The 22,807-nt window shown below is 46.9% G+C and overlaps 1 protein-coding gene across 2 annotated transcripts in view; it reads right to left on the reverse strand.

Annotated features, from left to right (window-relative positions):
• Ube3d (ubiquitin protein ligase E3D) overlaps positions 1–22,807 on the reverse strand; it is a 157,026-nt gene that overhangs the window by 45,216 nt on the left and 89,003 nt on the right. The window contains exons 9-10 of one of the 2 annotated variants that reach the window (XM_036191682.1): positions 15,110–15,248; positions 4,242–4,327 (exon numbers count right to left, since the gene is read on the reverse strand). In XM_036191682.1, the coding sequence (XP_036047575.1) occupies positions 4,247–4,327; positions 15,110–15,248 (220 nt within the window). In that variant the 3' untranslated portion in view covers positions 4,242–4,246. Of the gene's footprint in view, positions 1–4,241; positions 4,328–15,109; positions 15,249–22,807 lie in introns of those variants that run through there. The other variant, XM_036191683.1, reaches the window with a different exon arrangement.

Consider the following 22,807-nt stretch of genomic DNA (forward strand, 5'->3'; position numbering starts at 1 on the left):
TAATCTATAGACATTATGGGAGACATTATGGCACATTCCATCAGAGAAATATGTTTATTACAACTAGTGGATCATCATTGACACAGGTCATTACCCAAAGTCCACATTTTATATCAACATTCATTCTCAATACTGTACATACTGTGGGTTTCAAAAAATGTATAACATGCATCCACCATTACACTATCACACAGAGTAGTTAGTTGCAAGGAGAGTTAAGGTTTTGGAAGACTGTCTCTCTGAATGATGCCTATCCTTTTAAACCAGTGGTTCTCAACTTTCCTAATGCTGCAACCCTTTAATACCTTGTGTTGTGGTGATCCCCAACCATAAAATGATTTTTGTTGCTACTTCATAGCTGTAATTTTGCTACTGTTGTGAATCTTAACGTAAATATCTGTGTTTTCTGATGGTCTTATGCAACCCCTGTGAAAAGGTCATTTGACCCCAAAGGGGTCAAGACTCACCAGTTGTGAACTACTGTTTTAAACTATGCCTGACCAGTGCCTGCTTCTTTAAATGCTGTACCTCTCTAGCTCCCTAAATGATGTGATTTTAAAATTCCTCCCTTGGATTCCTGACTTCTCATCTGCTTAGAAATTTTCCTTGGGAAATTTAAAACACGGGACAGGATTTGAGCTTCCTGGCCTGTTGGATCTGACTCAGGCACCTCGGCAGCCTGGCTTTTTTTTTTTTACTGCCCCAGTTGTCTTGTCAGCCTTTGCTCTCTCTCCATGAAGCCTAGAAGCAGAGCTGGCACAGAATGGGTGAGGAATTATGTGGCGGAATTTACCCACAGGTGTTTGTAATATTAACTGCTGAGGTGCGGTTCAATGCCGTCTCCTCACAGTTGTTGGCTTTTGTCCATGAGGGGGGGGGGGGGCTGATGCAGGATACCTGCCACCTTTAGGCGTGCATGTAACACTTTCAGTCCCAGAGGAAGTAGGGGGAGAGAAACATGAATGTTCAAGTTTAAAAAAAAAATACAAAACAACCCATTAAAGACGCCAAAAAGGGCTACAGGTGACTGTCACTGCCAATGTGATCACAGGAGGAGGGGAACCTTCATTGCGGGCCCCCTTCAAATTCAGCTGCAGTGCTTTGATTCTTGGCACCCACGGAAGCTTAGTGTTTGGTCGGTTTTGCTTGTGAGTTGAAGGACACAGAACGGTTCACCACGCTGACAGAAGCAGCACCTTACAGTGCAGCTGTCTGGGTCGGTGTTCTCAACGACCCTTTCATACAGTTCCTCATGTTGTGTCGACCTCCAACTGTAAGGTTATTTCATTGCTACTTCACAACTGTAATTTTGCTCCTGTTATGAATCATAATGTATGCAGGATATCTGATATGACCCCTATCCCAAAAGGGGGTTGAGAATCACTGGTCTGGGCCTTTAAAAGCATGAATGACAGTGATAGCCACCTGACCAAAAGCCTTTGTACCAGAGTAAGCCTGATTTAGGTAGATTGGGCACAGTACTTGATATGTACAAAGTAGAAAGTTAGGTTTCGTGTGGCATCGCTAGGTTAAAAAAACAAACAAACAAACAAACAACAAAAAAAAAAAACTGAAGGAAAAACAAAATACCCAGCAAATGTGGAGGAAGCTCTAAAAGTCAAGTAAAAACAGCAACAACCCACATACCTCTAGAGAGCACTATGTAATTTGTGACTGGACCCACTGGCAAAAATTACTGGGTAGCTAAAATTCCAGAAAGGTTTACTTGTATCATAAGCCATGTCACCTCATTTCTCTACCATCCACCCATCATCTTGGACATATCTACTCTGAAGACAGAGTCATGGTAGAGTATGGTACTGATTACATTAACCATAGACATGGCTACACATTGCCTCACTCATACAGACAGGGAGGGTGGCTGTTACATAGAGACACAAAGATGACACTAAAGTTACAGCCTTGAATTCTTCAAAAACAAGGTGATGACAGATGAAATGGAACATGAGAGAATTCAAAGTCACAGTTACATTTAAAATGCTAAATATTGCCATGGACTAGGCAGAAAGTGAGTGGTGGAGTAGGACAGAGATGAAGACATGGGCCTGTCTCTGGGGCTGTGTCAAGGATAGACTCTGGGACATGTAAAAATGACAGGCCCAAAACTGATTCTCTTATAAGAGGACCAAAAACTGCTGCTGACAGTTCCTGGGGAGTATGACTCATATGGGACCTCTACATCTAGAGAACTAGAAAGACACAGAATCAAGCTTCTTGCCAATATGCTTGGTACCTCAATGAGTGATCTACCGGAACCCAAGCATCACCACAGGCATGTACCATTATGGACTTTTTGCTGGAAGAAAGGCTGGAGAGGTGGGTTACAAAGCAGCTGCAAATCTGGGCCACGCTGATGGCAGGAGTGGGGGAGCAAACAAAACGAGGTGAGCCTGCAACCCCAAATTCCAAAACATGTGGAGAAATTTAATCCTAGGTTAGCCCCCAAATCATCAAGCAGAAGGCTAATTAACCAGGTGAAAAATGATAAAAACAGAGCTAGTTAGAAATATCTTAAAGCAAATATATTTAATGTCCTCAGAAAGGACATTAAAGTATAGTATGTTGGAAATGAATTGAGACAACATTTAACAGTAGGGTTGAAAAACAATGAGTGAACTATATTATCTAGTACTGAGGAAGTTGTCAAGAGAAATAACTATGTGTGTTCATGTAAATTACAAATCATACGCACACAAAACAATAAACAAGAGGAATACTTTGAAAAGACTACTATATGGTAATTGAACGCACAAAGAAAATGAGAGGAAGCTGATCACGGGAAGATGCAATCACTGACATTTTTCAGAACTGATTTAAAGACTGAAGTCTTCCAAGGAACTCAGACTTAGAGAACTAAGGAACATAAACCCACACTTAGACATCACTCAAATTATAGCACTCCAAGCAGCAGATGACATCCTAGAGGCCAGCAGGAATAGACAGATAATTTGTCATCAGAGGAACAGCAAGCAGTCTTACAGCAGCTGTCTTATCCAAACATTAGATGGCAGAAGGCAACTCGTGATAGGTCTTCACACTGAAGAGGGTCCAGGACCTACACCCCAGTTAGCATCACTCAGAGCTGAACAGGGTGAAGACATTCATGACCTACAAAGATCTCTGGTTTATCATTCACAGACTGTCAGCAAATGAACTTCAAATGATATGGGATGCAAATAAAACCTAAAGAAAACACAAAATCAGGATGCCAGGTCACTGGTATATATGAAGTCTATATCAAAATATTTAAAATTAGTGAGTGTGCCCTCGAGAGAAAAAGACAACATCAGTCAATGGCAGGAAAGGGGGCTGTGGAGCCAGACACAGACTGTGCCTACTGGGCAACTGAGAAACTGTAAGGTCTTGTCCTGGTGAAGTATGTAAAGATGCTGAACAACTCTGTCTTCACTAGAAACATTTGTTTTTTGGAGCTGAGGATCGAACCCAGGGCCTTGCGCTCTACCACTGAGCTAAATCCCCAACCCTACGTTTGTGTTTATGTGTAAGAAAGCTGCAAGCATAGCTTTTAAATAGAAGAAAAAAAAAACCAAAAAATTCTCCAACCAATGTCTAAGAAGAAGAAAGAAGAATAAAATCCAATAACCCAAACCACACACACACCACCTCACACTTACCAACAGTGGCCACCAAAATTCTAACTATGTTGCTAATCACAGAAATTGTGTTCAGAAAAATCCTAATGATCACGTCTTCTGTTCTCTCTGCTCTGATGTTTGCTACAATCCTTACTATATTTGGGGACTCCATTAGAAGTAGCTGATGCTTCAGAAAGACAGTGTCCCAAGTGTTTACTGCCTTCACAAATGGCTTTCAAGTTTGTCAAATGAGAAGGAAATAGAATCCTTTACTATCAGCAAAGAGCCAGAAACATTAGGACTGGACAAATGTAATTTTTTTTTTCATAAGAAATGCTTTTAACTCCAGAGTGATTTAAAAACAAAAGGCCCAAGCTCCTAAAAGGACCATCTCAGCGGCAGTTTCATCACAGGTCACTCTGTGACCACAGCTTCTGACTGTGTGGTGACAGCCCTTGTCTCCCACAGATCCGCCTGCCACACTGGCTTGAACTGTGGAGCTAACTACTGTGCTAACGGCATGAAGTTCCTGGATGATGCTACAGAGATAACTTCCTGCTGCCCACACAGCATCGCTCCTCTGTGACGGCCGCTCCAGACATCGAACCTCCAAAGCCAACAGTTGATCTCTAGGTGAAGGCAAAGCCTATGGAAGTCACAACTCTGTCATGGATAGGACGCCTGGAATTCAGAACCACTGGCGTTTTGAGCTAGAAGAACAAGAGCAAGGGGACACAGGCAAGGCAGTGACACCTCCAAGACCAGAACCCAGGCCAGCCCCCACCTCCACTCCAGTGCTTCCCCCACTGCGCTAGGATGATGTCTACTGGGGCGAGGGGCAAGAGGACAACATGATAGCTCACAAACCCTACAGCCTCGGGCCTCAGAGCATTTTCTAAATCTGCTGGCTTCGCTGAAGCAATTAGTCATCACCAGGAGGGCTCACGGGAGGTTCTCAATTGAGGCTTAGAACAGGTTCACCTTCCCATCAATCATTCCCTTCAAGGCTGGCGTCCTTCCCAGGCTGTTTCCCCCTCTAGCCAGAAAAGCTCCTGAGAATATATAGCAGCTCCTTCCATGAGCAAAGTGAGCTCAGTCAGTTCAATGTTGAGATTGTGTTGTTTCTAAAGGTAGCAATATGTCATCAGCATCCTTTCCTAGGAAAAAAGGTTCATCCCCAGGAAGTCCTCGGTGAGCATGGCCAGCCCAAGCTTGGGGTCAGAGTGAGGCCTCTGGTTAGTAGCTCCAACCAGGAGAAGAGACTCACATGAAGAAAATTGCTTTAGAGTAACAACACTCAGAAATAAACAAAATACAAAAACAAAAACTACTAGGAAATTCATAAGTCATGCATGTTTCAGTGTGGACCGGGATCCGGAGTCAAAAGAAAACCACAAAACCCCATATGGATGAAGCCGAAGAGAAAACAGACATTAAGAAGAAGAGAGATCCAGGGCTCCCCCTGCTTTGCTCTCATAGGCCATCCATTTGACAAGGGGTCTTTGCTGCTCCCACTTCACTGTGTACCCCGAGTCTCACAGCCTACAAGAATCACAGGGGACAATATCTTCACCTCATCATCTGGGGGAAGAGGTCTTATGGCACCAGTTCTGTTCTTTGGAAGTGTGTGCTGGAACCCTGCACACGTACACACACACACGTACACACACACACACACACACACACACACACACACACACACACACAGAACAACTATGAGATCTTGTTTTAGCTGTACTTTAAACACTTCCAAGGTGTTCAGAAGAAATAAGACCTAGTCCCTTTATAAAAAGGAGAGTCACAGTATGCAGCTGCGGTGACCAACTCAGAAACAGCTGAGAACAGACAAAATGACTCCACGTGCCTCTGCTTTGAAAAGGAACTTTAAAATAGAATTTACCACAACGTCTTCCCTTCAGACAACAACACAGGGACCCATAGGTCACCTGATTGGAACCCTGCCACAAGTCAGTGGGTGGCAGAGCCACAACTAGACCTCGAGAGTCCTCCATCAGTGAAAGGGCCTGCTGGCCACCTCAGCTTTCCTGTGACAAGAGAAGGGGACACGGGCCGCACATCCCCGAGGGAGGGGGCAAGCCCAGAGGCAAGACGGTGGGTCTGCTGGGTGGTCACAGAGAGTGCAGAAAGGTGGGTTAGAGTAATGAGCACCTGCGTCCTAGAGCACACGTGAGAAAGGAAGGAGAAAGAGTGGAAGACAAACCCTGAAGGAAAACTATAAACTTCAAGACAAAGATTCCACAGTCAGAGACTGTGTTAGGTACAGGCTAATAAGAAACGAGCAGAAAAACAATTAAGCCCTGTGACTTAGTGACAAGGTGTTTGTCGACATAATGAATTTCCCTCCTCTCACTTCCTATTTTAGCAGGGTATATTCTAGCATCACGTAAGTGTCTCCTGTAACTTGGTTTGGAGAAACACGTTGGATTCCAGCTGGAGTGCCGAAGACTAGGCCTAGTCCACTCCTGTTACTGAGTCCATCTCTCAGCTTCCACTCGGAAACCTGAATGCCAAGCGAGCTCCCCAAGTATGGTAACTTACAAGAAACAATGCTATCTGCAATCACGCCGTCTACTCTCCCTCTAGCCTTCCCCATTCCCATGTCACAGGGACAGCTGTTAAGATACACAGCGAATGCTCCCAGGAAACAGAGGTGCTTGGAACCCATCCCACTTCATTTTCAGGCCTCCACTTCCTACCATGCCATGAGGACCAGGTAGACTTAAGTGTGGTAGACAACAGAAGACTAGATATTTTTAAGCTGAAAGTGAAAATTAGCACTGTTCTCTAATGGGCAGAAATCATACTTTTAATCCTGAGTATGTGTTTCTTTGAGAACCAACTTATTAAAATGATCCAGTAGGTGTTGGGGAGAAGACTCAATAAGAGCACATGCTGTGCAAGCATGAGACCTGAATTCAAATCCCCAGCACCATGTAAAAAGCGGGGCCTAGCTCCACATGCAGATAACCTTAGCACCGAGGGACAGAGAAAGGTGGATCTGGAAGCTCACTGGCTAGCCAGCCTAGCTGAAGCGGTGAATTTCAGGCTCAACAAGAGACTCATGTCTTAAGAGAGCATGACAAAGAACAACAGAGATGATTCTTCTCTGGTCTCCGCATAGGAGCGTGTACACACACACACACACACACACACACACACACACACACACACGCACGCACGCACAGTGCATGAATCACACACATTCCCCAAACAAACAAGACAACAAGCAAGAGTCATGCATATGAACTTAGTGAGCTCTATCTACTTCATTCTTGCTTCCCTCAGTAGGCAGGCAGAGCACTCCCAATTCCACCAGATCTACCCATCAAAGCTACAGAAGGCCATGGCACTCCAGCTTTCTCTGCAACCCGGGCTGCTGATTAGAGGAAGAGATGTCTTAAGGAATGAGAGATGTGGGAGCATCTGAGAGGTAAGGCAGCCAGTTGTGGAGCGATGGTCAACTGCATAAGCTGCCTGCCCACCTTCAGGCCTTCTGCCTAGCCTTGCACACTAGAGTACAAAACCGTCCACTAGAAAGGAGGCAGAGGGAGGGACGATTCAGACAAGAGCACTGTATTCAGCTCAACACCTGCGCATTTCCCCTCAGTGCAGAAAACTTGGTAGGGCAGAAAGAAGGACGGTATCAAATCTTTTCACACTCAAACTGCTGAAACCATTACTCAGGAATTTATTTTGAGGAGAACGATTTCAGAAACCTGAAGGGAGAAATGATGAAATTATATCATAATCTCGGGGGGGGGGGAAGAAATAATAAAAAGAAAGAAGAGAAAATTCTGTCACTGTGTTAAGGAGCACCAAGTCCTGATTATCTCCGACTCGGAGGATGAAAGTGTAGGGAAGAATGAAGATGAGCACAGCTGGAGATCCAAGGGGCCAAAGCTCCTCTCTCAGCTCCTCATGTACACACGGTTCTGGACCTCAGCGATAATGGGAACAAGTGCCCATCTTTCTTAGTCCAGGTCTGCCTGCATCCTGACCTCACCCACAGCAGCCCTTGGTGGTGGTGGTGGTGGTGGTGGTGGTGTGGTGGTGGTGGTGGTGGTGTGGTGGTGGTGGTGGTGTGGTGGTGGTGGTGGTGGTGTGGTGGTGGTGGTGGTGTGGTGGTGGTGGTGGTGGTGTGGTGGTGGTGGTGGTGGTGGTGGTGTGGTGGTGGTGGTGGTGGTGTGGTGGTGGTGGTGGTGTGGTGGTGGCTCCCTGAACTCTCACCTTTCCAAGGTCCTTTAAACAGTCTCCAAGAAGATCACCTTCATGCCAGAAATAGGCAGAGGAAAGTGCTGAAAAAAAATGGCACTGAGCTCAGCATCTTCAATAAGGCTCATTTATATAATAAATATACATTTCTGTGTGAGAACACATTGAAAGAGAAAAGAAGAATAAAATGCCATCACTTTTTTCTCTAGTAGTTTAATTTTCTTGACTTTTTTTCTGTGTTTCCCCTTTTTTTCTATTATGAAAAAAATGGTCATTTTATAATCAGGGGAAAAGGCACTTTACAAATAATACCGGCAGACTGGGGAGATGGCTCAGTGTGTAAGAGTGAATGCTGCACACGCAGAAGAACACAGTTTCAAATCCTCAGCATCTTGTCAAATGTTGAGTGTGGATGTGCATGTGCCTAGAACCCCAGTGGCATGGTGAAGCAGTCATCCCAGAGGACGGCTGGGGCTTGCTGGCTGCCAGCCCAGCTCCAGGTTTGGTGAGAGACCCTGTCTCACAGGAATGAGATGGGAGTGATCTCACAGGACCACTGATGTTCTCCTTGGCCCCATATGCACATGTGCACGGACCATGCACAGGACCCTCCCCTCCAACACCCACAGAGAACACCACAGACGGATTCACACACTCACAATACACAACACCTGTGGCTAAAATTTACCCACAATTGAGTAAGGCAAGGAACAATGAATGAGGCCATCTGTGGAGTACAATGTATGAAAGTAGACAGGAAAGAGGGTGTAGAGATTAAAACTTCACTTCCTCTTTAGCCCATTGCTACTGTTGATCTGCAAAATCTCCAGGCTTCTGCCTCCATAGCACTAGGTTACTCTTTTTTATTTATTAAGTTCTTAAGGTTAAACTTCACTGCCACTGCTCACCATCAAGCTATTGCCTTTTTAGCCATTGACGGCAATACAGGCAAGCTAATGAAACCAATTTTAGGTGATTCTTTGTATAAATATTAATAGGGGGCAAAAAGGTAGCTGGGTGTGAGATTTATTGTAAAAGGATTAATGTCTGAGTAACTGTGGTGAAAATGCAGTTTTTCCATTATGAAAATGATGGAATTTAAATGTCAGTAGATTCTTAACTTTAAAACTCACCTGCACGAAGTCTTCTGTTCTATAATAGCTTGGGGGGGGGGGATGTCCTCAAGTCAAAATGCTTTAGCTGCAGATGGTCATGCCTGGACATGCATGACTTCATCTTAAAATGCTTCAACTACATCACCTTCACTGAGGTAAGGAAATATCCTTGACCAACCTTAATTAATCATGCAGGGATATAAGAAAAAGCCTTTTGTTTCTTCATGTCTACACAGTTTCCCCATATTAGTAAGCTACACAGCATACACATAAAACAAATTTGACACAGGGAAACATTCACTAGGACACAGAATACTTGAGGATGGGTGTACCTCACCCTGCTCTGGTATTAGTGGGTTGTGAGTCTCAGAAGGATATTAAGAAAAAAGAATGTGTTGCTGCCAGATAGAAAATACCACATGTACAACATCCAGGACTGTTTGGCAATTGTTTTTCTGATGCAACTATCATAAGATGGAATAAATAATAGACAAAAGGTCTAGATTCAATACTATCTCTGAATGTTAATATATGTGTGTGTTATATGTGTGTGTATGTAAGTATGTATGTATGTATAAATCACGTACATATATCTGCCCACATATTATTTTCTTTACCTTTAAAGTAAGAGTTGTGAAGATTTTTCTTTCAAAGGCTAGTATTTGTGAAAACATTTTAAATTACAAAAAGGCAACAATCCACGTGGGGAAGAACAATTAGCTTCAATTATGGGGCCCTATGGTCTGCATGGTCAAGAGCAGCCCAAAGCAGCTGGACAGAGATGGGAGTTCGGTACAGGAAAGAATAAAGGTGGCTTCCTTAGATCAGGGGCCAAGGCTGCATCTCTTAACCAAGTATAGGTGCCAACGAAGAGCCTCCTGAGCATTCTCAGAGGAGTTAAGGTGTAAGTCAGGAGGGAGGCAGAGTTTGGCCAGATGGCTCAATCTTTTATCCAAACTTTTGCAGGTGAGACTATGATACACAGTGTTTAAGGCAGATGAAACCCAACTAAGACAAATGGGAGTGCAGGTGAAAGGTGGGGGTGGGGAGTACTTCAGAGTTCCCCAGGAACCTTCCGGACCTTTGGTCAGTGTTGGTATATACCGAGGAACACCAAATGCAGGTCTCTTTCCTGGGTACCACTTTGACTAAGGTGGTCTTGGCCAGAAAGAAAATGGCATAGTCACTAATGGAAAAAATGGCATCTTCATGACAGTCAGTAATTGCAACCGCACAAATGAGCACAAGCCTGTAAAAATGAGCAGTGGCTCCTCTGCCACAGCCATCAAAACCTTTAAAGACAGCACACAAATGACTCTAGAAAAAAGGCTCCCTGATGCCAAGTGCCTATGAGAAGTAACAGTTCTTAAAATCCTCAACTAACCAGGTCACCCTGAAGCACATAAAAGGCCTTATATAATCTTTTTGTTTAAAAACATACGTGTATCACTAAGACTTACCAGAGGCAACATTATCTAGCGGTTAAGAGTGAGGAGTTGCAGAGCAAGGCTTGGCACTTTGTGTGGCTCCATTACTACCTCAGTGGGCTGGTGGTCAAGGTCATCTCTCTGGCTCAGCTTCTGCCTTGTGAAGCAGGAATAACAATATGCCCTCCAAACAGTGCTGCTCTGGAATGGTTTGAATGTAAACCATTGAAACAGCACCTAGATATATTAGTATTACATGATTGATGTCAAATTATATTTATAAGACCTAATAATATCTTGTAGAACCTATTTCCCAATGTAATGCAAAATCCCCTTTTGTTTGGGGATATACAGTTCAGTTGGTAAAGTGACTGCCACATAATCACGAGGATCCAAGTTTGATCTCCAGAACCCACATGTAAAAGCTGGGCATGGTGGTGTATGCTTGTACTTTCAGACCTGGGGAGCAGTACAGGAGAACCTCTGGTGCTCACAGGCCCTTCAGCCTATTTGTTGAGCTCCAAGCCAATGAGAGACTCTATCCTTTTTTTTTTTTTTTTTCTTTTTGAGACAAGGTTTCTCTGTGTAATAGTCCTGGCTATCCTGGAACTCGCTTTGAAGACTAGGCTGGCCTCGAACTCACAGAGATCTGCCTGCCTCTGCCTTGCTTGGGATTAAAGGTGTGCCCACCACAACTGGCCCCTAACCAGCTCCTTCTGCAGACTGAACTCTTCATGTTTTCCTCATTTGAACAAAGCTCTAGGCTGCAATTTCAATGCAGATGTCCATCGGTACTCAGCCTGGTTGACAAACCTCAAACCTGAATCTAATGCTGAGTCCAGTTCCAAGCAAGCAGAGACTAGAATGCTGTCTCTACCTTGGATATATACTACTCATGCTCTGCTTCCCTCTAGCCCGCTCTTCTTGATTTCTAGAATATCCTATGCCCATGCCAACTTGTATGTCACTTGTGCATCCATCCACCCATCCAGTATTTTTTAACTGCTTTGTACGTCCAGGCTCTATGTTCTGCTGATACAAAATTGAACAAAACATATATTCCCCTTGTATTAATTACTTTCCTCATCACTATGACAAAACACCCAATAGAAATGACAATCATAAGGGACGATTTACCTTGGCTCACAGTGAGACGGCTCAGTCCATCCCAGTAGGGAAGGCATGGCTGGGCTCAGGTCAGCAGGGGGGTGTAGTAGCAAGCTGTTCACAGCTCAGCAGATAGGAAGTAGAGGATGCAAGCTATAACCAGGGACAGGCACAGCCTTCAAAGGCCTGCCCCCAATGGCCCACTGTTGCTAAGCCAGTTCCTCTTAAAAAGCTCCAAAACAGCCAGGCAGTGGGTGGTGGTGCATGCCTTTAATCCCAGCACTTGGGAGGCAGAGCCAGGTGGATCTTTGTGAGTTCAAGGCCAGCCTGGGCTATAGAGTGAGATCCAGGACAGGTACAAACTATACAGAGAAACCCTGTATAGGAAAACAAAACAAACAAACAAAAACAAAAACAAAAAAGGCTCCAAAACAGCATCACAAGCTAGACACCCAGTGTTACAGCCATGAGCCTCTAAGGCTGTTTTAAATTCAAACCATAACACCTCCTGCTCTCACTCAGCACACATTTTAGTAGAGGAAGAAGTCAAATGAATACTATCATTTTACAGGGCAGCGTGGTTAAAAAATAATGGTGATGGGGAGAAGGCAACTCATGGAGCGAGTCAAGTTAAGATCTTGTGGGAGGGGACACATGAGCTGAGACCAGAGAAAGCCAGAGAGAACTAGCCATGCTAAAAGACCTGGCACAGAGTACTCTCCTAATAGCAGGAAAAAACAACCAGTACACTGATGCCGGGGCCAGAACCAGCTTGTTGTAACAGCTTGTGTCCCTTTTTATCAACAGGAAGCCATGGGAGAATTCTAAGTAGGGAGTGGTTCCGCCCATCCTCTTCTTGGGTCCTCCACAAAAGCTAAAGTATAGTGGTTCTCAAAGTATTCTGTTTGCAGATAATCACACTGGGGAGAGCAAAGGGCTGTCACAGAGCAGAGGCGAAGCTAGAACTGTGACGCTTCCACCGAAAGAGAGAAGTTATACCGAAGAGAGAGAGCGGATTCAGCTCTGCTCACAGTCACTACCTCAGCCCAGGAAGTAAGAGAACTGCAAGGTAAGGAGAGGCGCCATAACCAGTGCCGTTCTACTTTACAGCTCTTGCTAAAACAGCTCTTAGAACGGATGTGTGGGAAAGTGAATTTCCAATTAAAACCAATCTCAAATGCAGGCAGAATGGTGGCTGTTCTCTCATTTATCAGAAATGACTAGGTGTTACACAGATGAAGTGGAGAGTATTTTTCTCTAGCGCCGCCAGAGCCGTCTCTGTGGAATGAAGGCCTGCTGAAAAGAGCCATTCCCAGAATGCTCCTGGTAAGAATACATCATCCATCTTTCCTGGGGTAAAGACAGGGATGAGACTTGGGGAGACATTGTTCGTAAGATTCTGCCAAGTTTGTCATGTTCTGTGACAGTCACTCAGCAAAGAAGAGGAACTGGAAGTAGGGTGGCCGTGGCAGGGACCCGGCCACTGATGATCTGACAGCTCTAGGGGCTCCTCTCGTTAGGGATGTTGAGAGCACAATGATGCCACTGGTAGCAGGATGCCCTTCCCTGCACCTGTGTTTTCAGGATGCTGAGATGTCCCCCTTAAAGGGTAAAAGTAGAGAATGTATCTGGTTCCTCTCTCAAATCTCTCATCTTCTATTTAGATGACTCCAGGACATCTAAGTTCTTTAAGACCTCAGGTTATTCTCAGTTTACATCACACATGAAAGACTGTCCTATCCCCTGCCCCCAACATGTCATAAAATCCACAAGTGGGGACCATCACCTGATGTTAACACCTCAAACGGTACATAAGAGAGAAAAGAGAATAAAATATAAATGCTGCTCCCCTGAAATAATGGCTTCCAAGTTTCTTATACCTCTCTCCATAAAAGGATGCACTCATATATAAATGTCTGTATCACTCATTACATGGACTGATTACAGAATTTTAAATCACTTCTGGGTCAATGTGAGATACAAATAAAAGTTTTTATATTACTGCAAAACGAGAGTGTGAGTGTGTGAGTGTGTGTGTGAACACCCTGGTAGACACACCCCACCTCTGTCTACAGCCATGCCACCCACAGCGCCTCAGCCAGCGCCTAGTCAAGCCAGGGGTTGGGGGATGACAGCTTTAGTCTGGTCTTCAGCAGGCCTGAGGCCTTCTGGCTCAGTTTCCCTCCTGCAGAAGAGGGTATGCTTTAGAGACCCTCCGGGAGTCTAGGACTGAGGTCAGTTAACACCAGAAATGCAGGTGGGCAAAAGCCAGAGTCTAAAATTTTGTCAGTGCCCAAGGTTCAGACAAAGGAAGCAAATCATAGATGAGTAATAGAAGAGAGTCCCAAGGGAATATGGGTTAAATCACACTGGAACAGTTGGTTTTGACCCAGTTCCTGATTTTTTCTACGTCCGGTTTTGCCATGTAACCGAGGAACACTGTCACATCTATCATCTTGGCACTGTCCTAGGACCACCAGTGATCCCCCTTCACAAGAACCGCCAACTCTACCCGCACTCACTTCTCGGCACTGTGTGCCTCTCCCACCAGCATCGAAGGGCTTAAGAGCACTTTTTTTATTGTTAAAAGCTAGAGAGATACACTCAGTTCTACTCGGTACCTTTAGGTCACAATATAAGCCATTACTTAATTCTCCTTGGCCACCTCATGCGACAATTTGCTGGGCGCTAGGGAAGGAGTATTCCTGTTGTTCAGTCTACGTGAGCAGCAGGGAATTATACACATGGGGGGGGGGGAGAAGAGCTAAGGGAGGGGCTCAGGAGAGAGTGTGGTGCTGAGAACATGGGTTCTCCGTCCCCATGGAACACTCGGTCAGCATCTGACTTCAAGCTTAGAGCAAAGCCACTAAAAATGACTTAATGTTTTTGTTCTAAATCAAAGTCGGGAGAAAGGAAGTGGCATTCACAGGCCTCTTGGTCAGATCTTCCTGCCATTTCTCTCGAGAAAGGGAAGATGGAGGTTAGAAGCAAGGTTGGCCCCCTAGGAGTACAGGACACACCCAGACATCACATTTGTCTCCTGGAGGAACAAAGAGGGTGGGGGGCTGCAAAGGCAGACAGCAAGCAGCAGGAGCAGCAGCAGCAGGAGCAAGCAGGTGTTTTTGCAGGAGTGGGTTTTTAAGGAGAAAAAGGAGGAAGTCTGTGTTAGAGTGAGTTGGTAAACCTTGACTGGACATGTTAGTCAAATAATGAATTTTGATTGTTGGATCTTGGTGTTGTCTCAGGAATGAGTCAGTGACCAAATAAGGAAATAGACCTTGGGGGCCAGCTTTAGGAAGGTAATCTAACAGTTTTTAGCAAGGAGAGGGAAACAGGGAAGGAAGACAATGCCTGTCAGCACCATGGTTTTCAAGCGCAGGCCTCTTAGAGAAGCCTTCTGAGGTTCGGGCAAGACCTGGACTTAGAGAGTTATGGGTTCTGCCAAAGATCGAGAGTCCCTGAATTCTGAGGCTGCATGTGTTCACTTACTGAAGAGAACATTGCAGTGTGCTACTTATTATGGTCATTTGAAGCTGTGGCTCTTCATGGTTGATCTCCTGTGAATGGCAGGATCCTTGAAAAACATCTTATTTAAGGAGCTCTTCCTTACCTGAAAGGAATTCATTTGGCGGAGGGACAGTGGCAGTGAGGCGTTGCTCCTGGACAGGATCAGCAGCAGCTCTAAGCAGGTGGCAGAGGGCAAGGTTAAAGGGTGGACACTGATGTCACTTTCCCAGGTGCTGGCGAGCCTGAAACACACAGACCTATATGTTAACTTTCATAAATGCATGGTCAGAAGTACTTTAAAAAAAATACGACATAGAGGAAAACTCGTGTGTGTGTGTGTGTGTGTGTGTGTGTGTGTGTGTGTGTGTGTGTGTGTGTGTATAGAATATATAAAAGGTAGAAATAAAAATATGTCGAAAATTCACAAGGTAGGGCGTGGTGGGTAAAGGTGGTTACTGCCAAGCCTGAGGACTTGAGAAAGATCCCCAGGACTCACATGGTGAAAAAAAAGAACTGACTCCAAATGGTCATCCTGTGATGTCCAGTATGTGCTGTGGTGCGCTCGAGTGCGCACACGCACACACACACACACACACACACACACACAAACACTACAAAATAAAACAACACAGAATGAACTTTTATGTTCACAAGGAAAATGTCCAAGACATTTTTATGCTGTTGCTGCATAAAGGAGACAGGTTACTTGTTTGTCAGGTAATCACTTAACATTTGAGTGAAACCTGCTGGACGGGTGGGGGTAGTAACGGCTAACACATTAAATGTCTCTCATGTTTCACATGTTCCATTCACACAGAATGCCTTATTGACCCTTCAGCCACCTAAGCAAGAGCTGTCACCTCCGTTTTATAGATGTGGAAACATTCTGAGTGGAGAGGACCTTAGGAAATGTCTGGGTCGGTGACTGTCAGACATTTAAAGGGTTAGGATCTTTTTGTTCCAAAGTCTTGCTACAGGCCAACTGTCATGCAAATAAAAGCAAAGTCTCTGTTTGAAGAGGCTGAATGGGCGGGATGCTGCCCTTCATCCTTCAGAGGGGCCCTTGAAGAGGCTTTGTGCAGATCTGTGGAGTCTACATGAAAACGCTTTCATGTGAGAGAGAGAGCAGGAAACTGAGCCTGGACACTAGACAAGGAAAGAGGCGCTGTCTGAGATGAGGCAGATGTGGAGTGTGGTAAGGCTTTCAAACTCCCCAATTAATGAGAAAATCCAGGGGACAGTGCTGAGAAAACAATGCAGTAACAGTCTAGGTCTAGACGTTTGCTTCTGTTTACTTGAGGATTCCGAGTGTGATGCCTCCCACAGCACCTTGCCACCATTCTAAGTTTTATGAGACTGACTCGCTACCTACTGCGCTAATGAGGCACCTCATTCTAAGTTTTAAAGAGAACTACATATAAAATATGTAATGTGTATACATTTACTTTACAAATATATGCATTCTTTGGCATTTTTATGAACGCTAACCTCTGCAGATCTAACTTTATACAAATCAGTGGTAACTGGTGGCAGCTTGTTGGGCAGCACTAGTTTGTGGTCAAGGCATGACGAACTTCAGCACTGTGGAGGTGAGTCATGCTGAGGAGTTAGCGCTATCACCAAGCATTGGTGCTGCTGATCCATTTCTGCTGTGGGTGGCAGAGTTTCCTCTGCCAGCTGGAAAGAATAGTGAAAGCCCCCCCCCCCCCCCCCCCCCCCGTCTCAGTAACTTAGCCTAAGAAACGGCCTTGAGAAAGATAATTGGGAAAGTAACCTTGAGTCAAGGCAGGAGATATCGAACACCCGGTCTTGGGAGGAACAAACCTTGAGTCAGAACAAGATATCTATAATTGGCTACCTGGCCTTGGAGAACAGACAGCTGCACATTCCTGAAAATTAAAGATAGCCCCCAAGTTCACCCTGGCCTTATTTGAATTAACCAATGGGGACCCTGTAACTATGCTTCTCGCTTCTGTAACCGTGCTTCTGCCCCCAGGACTCTATAAGAAGTCCCCTTCCCCTAGGAAGGCGCGCAAGTCCTCCGAGAGACTTGTCGCCCCAGGTACCTGTGTATTCAAATAAACCCTCTTGCTGTTTGCATCTGATCCGTGGTCTCGGTGTGTTCCTTGGGTTTGGGGTCTCTCCTGAGGAAAGATCCCCTGTGGGGGACTTTCTTTCATTGGAGGTTCCACCGAGATTGAGACCCCTCCCCAGGACCACCGACCCACCATCAGGAGGTAAGCCGGCCGGCCTCGGTATTTATGTTTAAGCTCGAGCCGTCCTGTGTCCGTTTTGTCTCTGTGCTGTCTGTTTCTATGTTTGAGCTCTGTTCCTGCGCAGCGTCTGGAGGGACCAGGAAAGGAGGCGGGCAAGGTCTGCCGTGAGGCCGGGCCGCCTGATTGTAGTGCCGGGAGAGGAGGCAGGCAGACTTGCCGTGAGGCCGGGCCGCCTGAGTCCCGCACTAAGGTATCTCCCCTAGTGTTCTGTATCGGGGTGAGGCTGAAGGGGCTGACGAGCCCGGACTTCGCTCACCAACCCTGGAAGACGTTCCATGGGAGTCTGAAGTCCCCTTTGGGGCACGGTTTTACACTCACGTATCCGAGGGATACGTGGTGTCTGTTGGAGAGGAGGGATCCGGACCCTCACAGCACTCTCCGTCTGAGTTTCTGCTCTCGGTTTGGAGCCGGAGCCGCGCAGCGTGTGTCAGTCTTATTTATGTTTGTCCGTCGTTCGTCATTTTCTGTTTAAAGAAACCACCATCTACCTCCTCCCTTTACCCTATTCTCCCACGAAAGGATCCCCCTAGAGGGGAGGAGAAAGCCGAGGAGAGTGCGGCCTGGCGGCCGAGGGAGAAGGGAAGGGGCGCCCGGGAGCAGGCGCGCAGGGACTCAGCGAGAATGCATCCCGAGAGGCGACAATTCAGGGCGTCCCAAGGAGCCAGCAAGAAAGATGATGGCGGCGGGGCGCGGGCCAGCCTGGCCACGGGCACTGTGAGCCCGAGTGCAAGCGCCCGGCATGCAGCTGCAGTCCCCGGCCTCGGCCCCGCTCCATCCCCGCTGCGCCCTCCCGCCGAGCGGCGCTCACCATGCCGCGGGTGCCCGCGACCCTCTACGCCTGTCTGCTCGGGCTCTGCGCACTCGTGCCGCACCTCGCGGAGAGGAATGGCCGCCGCGGGAGTGCCAGCGCCCCCCCCCCTTGCCGCCGCTGTCCCGGCCCCACTGCGCGCCACCCGCCCGCCGCCCGCCGCCACTGAGGGGATGCGAGCCGGGCCGGCGCGTGCGGGAGGCAGCGGCTGCTGAGGCGAGTGGGGCACGGCGGCGGCGCCCGCCACGGCCCAGAAGCGCTCCAGCCCGCCCCGGCCCCGGCCTAGGCTCCCCCGCGATCCACCTCCCCACCCACCTCCACCGCCCTCAGCCCGCCTGGCGGTGGTCCCCGTGCGAGCGCCGGGAGCGGCACTTCCCGGGCCAGCCGCTACTGCGGCAGAGGTCCCCGTGCGGCCGCGGCGGAAGCGACGGCCCCCATGCCGACAGCTGCATACAATACTGGCCGATTTTCGGCCTTTGATCTTTACAACTGAAAACAGCATAATGCATAACCCTCCTTTCTTTAAGGACCCTGTTGCCTTGACTAACTTGATTGAATCCATTTTAATAACCCGCGCCAGCGGCGGCGGCGGCGGGAGTGCAGGGGGGAATGCAGGCCGTTCACGGGCCCGCTGCGCCAGCGGCAAACGGCGGCGGCGGAAGTCCCCGAATATCCTTTACAGGGACAGCCCTCTCCAATTGCCGGTCGCCTACGAGGAAAGCGCGATGAACCAGCCAAAGTATCCAGGGCCTTTCCCCTCAGGGAAGGCCCCAGTCACCAGCTTCAGTACTGGCCGTTTTCGGCCTCTGATCTCTACAATTGGAAACAGCATAATCCTCCATTCTCTAAGGACCCTGTTGCCTTGACTAACTTGATTGAATCCATTTTAGTGACCCACCAGCCTACATGGGATGACTGTCAGCAGCCTTTCCCCTCACCCGCCCGAACTGGGACTTCAGGACCCCAGAAGGTAGGGAGCACCTACGTCTCTTTTGCCAGTTGCTCTTAGCGGGTCTCCGGGGGGCTGCTAGGCGCCCCACCAATTTGGCTCAGGTCAGCAATACGACAGAAACAAAAAAAAAAAAAAAAAAAAAGAGATTAAAAAAACGTCATAAAAAAATAAATAAAGTCCTGGCCGCTATAATGTCTCAGGGACAGGTCAGAGAGGGAGTTAGGAAGGGAGATCAAAGAAGGATACCCCTTGACAAAGACCAATGCGCCTACTGCAAAGCGAGAGGACATTGGGCTCGTGACTGCCCAAAGAAACCTCGAGGGCCTGGAAAAACTAAGACAGGAGCCACGGACCTCCTCAATCTGGAAGATTAGGGAGGTCAAGGCCAGGAGCCCCCCCCCTGAGCCTAGGATAACTCTCAAGATCGGGGGGCAGCCAATGACCTTCCTAAGGGACACCGGAGCTCAACACTCAGTCCTGACCCACATCGGAGGCTCTCTCAGTGACTGCACAGCTTTGGTCCAGGGGGCCACGGGTAGCAGGAGATAGCGATAGACCACCGAGAAAAAGGTTCAGCTGACATCTGGACAGCTCAGCATCATACACTGTCCCGGGCACCGAAAGGATGACTCTGTAATAGCACGGGAAAATCGGCTGGCCAATCTGACGGCCTGGACAATGGCCTTACAACCCCCAGGGGTGACAAGCTGCTGGTCATGCAAGACTACCAACAGCCAAACAGGGACCCCATGCTCTACAGCCCGGAGGACCAGGAACTAGCAAAGAAAATGGGGGTGGAATAGAGCCCCGAACGACAAGCTAACATCATAGATGAAGGCCCGTCTGGCTGATGAGGCCTCGAACACTGTATTATTAAATCAGGAACAGGTCCTCCAACAGGTGACTTCCAGCTGCCCTGCTTGTGCCCAAGTCAACCCAGGAAAAACCCATCTGAACAGAAGAAGCTGCCTGCGAGACCACCGCCCCGGAGTCCATTGGGAACTTAACTTCACTGAGGTAAAACCTGGGCTATATGGGTACAGATACCTTCTGGTTTTTGTAGACACTTTTTCAGGATGGACGGAGAAAGAGACTGCTACCATGGTAACCCAGAAACCCCTGGATGACATCTTTCCCAGGTATGGAATGCCCCAGATATTGGGGTCAGACAATGGGCCCGCCTTCATCTCCCAGGTAAGTCAGAAGATGGCCAGGCTATTGGGGATCGATTGGAAACTCCATTGTGCATACCACCCCCAGAGCTCAGGATAGATAGAACGCATAAATAAAAACATTAAGGAGACTTTAACCAAATTAACGCTCGCAACTGGCACTAGAGATTGGATGCTCCTACTCCCACTAGCCCTTTACCGAGCCCGGAATACTCCTGGGCCTCACGGCCTAACCCCGTTTGAGATTTTATATGAGACTCCCCCACCAATAATAAACTTCCTTCACCCTGATATCTCCTCTTTTGCCACTAGCCCTACCCTGGAGGCACACCTTCAAGCCCTCCAACTGGTACAAAAGACGGTGTGGAAACCCCTGGCAGATGCCTACTGGGAGCAACTGAATCGCCCGGTGATGTCTCACCCATTCAAGATTAAAAACTCTGTCTGGGTCCACGTGTCATATATGAAGGCCGTCAAAGAACCCGATAAAGCTGAGAACACCAAGACATCTACATGGAAAGTTCAACGCTCCCCAAACCCACTAAAGATAAGACTTATACCTATAGGTTCCCCTAATTCCCCTAATAGCCCTCCTAACATTAGGAGGGGCATCATCAGAGTCCTGCTCATTTTATTTTTGGGGCCATGTATCTTCAATAGATTGATACAATTTGTCAAAAATAAGATTTCTGTTGTCCAGGCTTTGGTCCCAATTCAGCAGTATCAGAGGCTCCGAGAACCAGAGATGGAGCTGACTCCTTATTCTCCATCCTAAAATGAAAGATTCCATTTACGATAAAAGAAAATGGGGGAATGAAAGCCCCCCCCCCCCCCCCCCCGTCTCAGTAACTTAGCCTAAGAAACGGCCTTGAGAAAGATAATTGGGAAAGTAACCTTGAGTCAAGGCAGGAGATATCGAACACCCGGTCTTGGGAGGAACAAACCTTGAGTCAGAACAAGATATCTATAATTGGCTACCTGGCCTTGGAGAACAGACAGCTGCACATTCCTGAAAATTAAAGATAGCCCCCAAGTTCACCCTGGCCTTATTTGAATTAACCAATGGGGACCCTGTAACTATGCTTCTCGCTTCTGTAACCGTGCTTCTGCCCCCAGGACTCTATAAGAAGTCCCCCTTCCCCTAGGAAGGCGCGCAAGTCCTCCGAGAGACTTGTCGCCCCAGGTACCTGTGTATTCAAATAAACCCTCTTGCTGTTTGCATCTGATCCGTGGTCTCGGTGTGTTCCTTGGGTTTGGGGTCTCTCCTGAGGAAAGATCCCCTGTGGGGGACTTTCTTTCAATAGAACAGACTGCACTCACTTTCTTATACAAGACCCGGCTTCAGCAAGGATGCGTTTGAATGCATTCTCTGTGCTTCAGAGATTGGTATTTTGTATTGACTAGTCTGGTAGTCTTTCTGCTTTTGCTCATTATATTATACTCCTGTTCACTTCCTGTCCTGTGTTGCATCGAACTATATACTCTGACCAGGAGAGGCAGCTTCTAGGTCTGGATAGTAAGTATGTCTTCCAGCGGACTGGAACTCCTCCTAAAAGATGTGCACAATATCATTTCCTTGGAGAGACCCTGTTTCTTCTCGCCCAATAACACATGTTTATCTACAATAGCACTCACCACTGCCCTACCAGGGTTTTTATTTAGACTGTGTTACCATTTCTTACCCTCCAGGATTAGGATTAGATATGAATGGATTCTTGTTGCTTTGCAGTCTTATTTGAAAATAAAGATTAAAAAGCTGCCTCAAAGCTGCTTACTTTACACACACCCTCAGTTTTGCTCTTTTGGTTCTGGGGATCAAACCTAGGACCTGTGCACACCAACTATGCCCTCTACCACTGGACTACATCCCCACGTCCACATTCTCTATCATTGCCTTTTAAGACAGAACAAAAATGCCCCCCCCACACACAACTGTATGTTTAAAAGCAATTTAAGCACTCAAAACAATTACAAATTTAAGCACTCAGAATTTATACTTTCAAACCCACCACCCACAAATGGACTCACTGAAGTTATTTACATTCTGATATTTTTTAAGTGTACAGTAAAAATATTTGTTCCAAACCTACATCTCATTAAACGCCACATGATACATCCGTAGAATGTGAATGTCCCTTGGAGCTCTCCAGTGAACCCTAACATCTATCCCTGGCTGCTCATGGGCCTCAGGAAGGGTTTCTTGACTGAAGTGAGCATTGCTGAAGCCTGCTGCACTTTGTGGGAGAGCACATTCAAGACAGGACCGCTTTCTCATCATTTTCCATTCCCTTTTTGGCAGTAATATTTTTGCAAGTAGAAGAGAAAACAATAAATACACAAATAAATATTTTAAGAGTTGTCTGGATTTATTATGGTTGCAAGATATTCTTTACAATGTGTGCTTAAATTTTATAAGTGCAGATATTAGGTTTCTTCCATCATTTATCCTGTACCTAACACATCCAGAAAATGGGCCAGGCACACTGACTGTATTTGTTATCTCATTTCCTAGAGGAGCCCTGAGTGGTTGGCACTGTTCATTCCAGCAGTCAGAAAGGTTACATGATTGTAACCAGTGCCACATGGTGAGTGA

Source organism: Onychomys torridus, chromosome 7, assembly GCF_903995425.1.
Source record: "Onychomys torridus chromosome 7, mOncTor1.1, whole genome shotgun sequence".
NCBI lineage: Eukaryota > Metazoa > Chordata > Mammalia > Rodentia > Cricetidae > Onychomys > Onychomys torridus.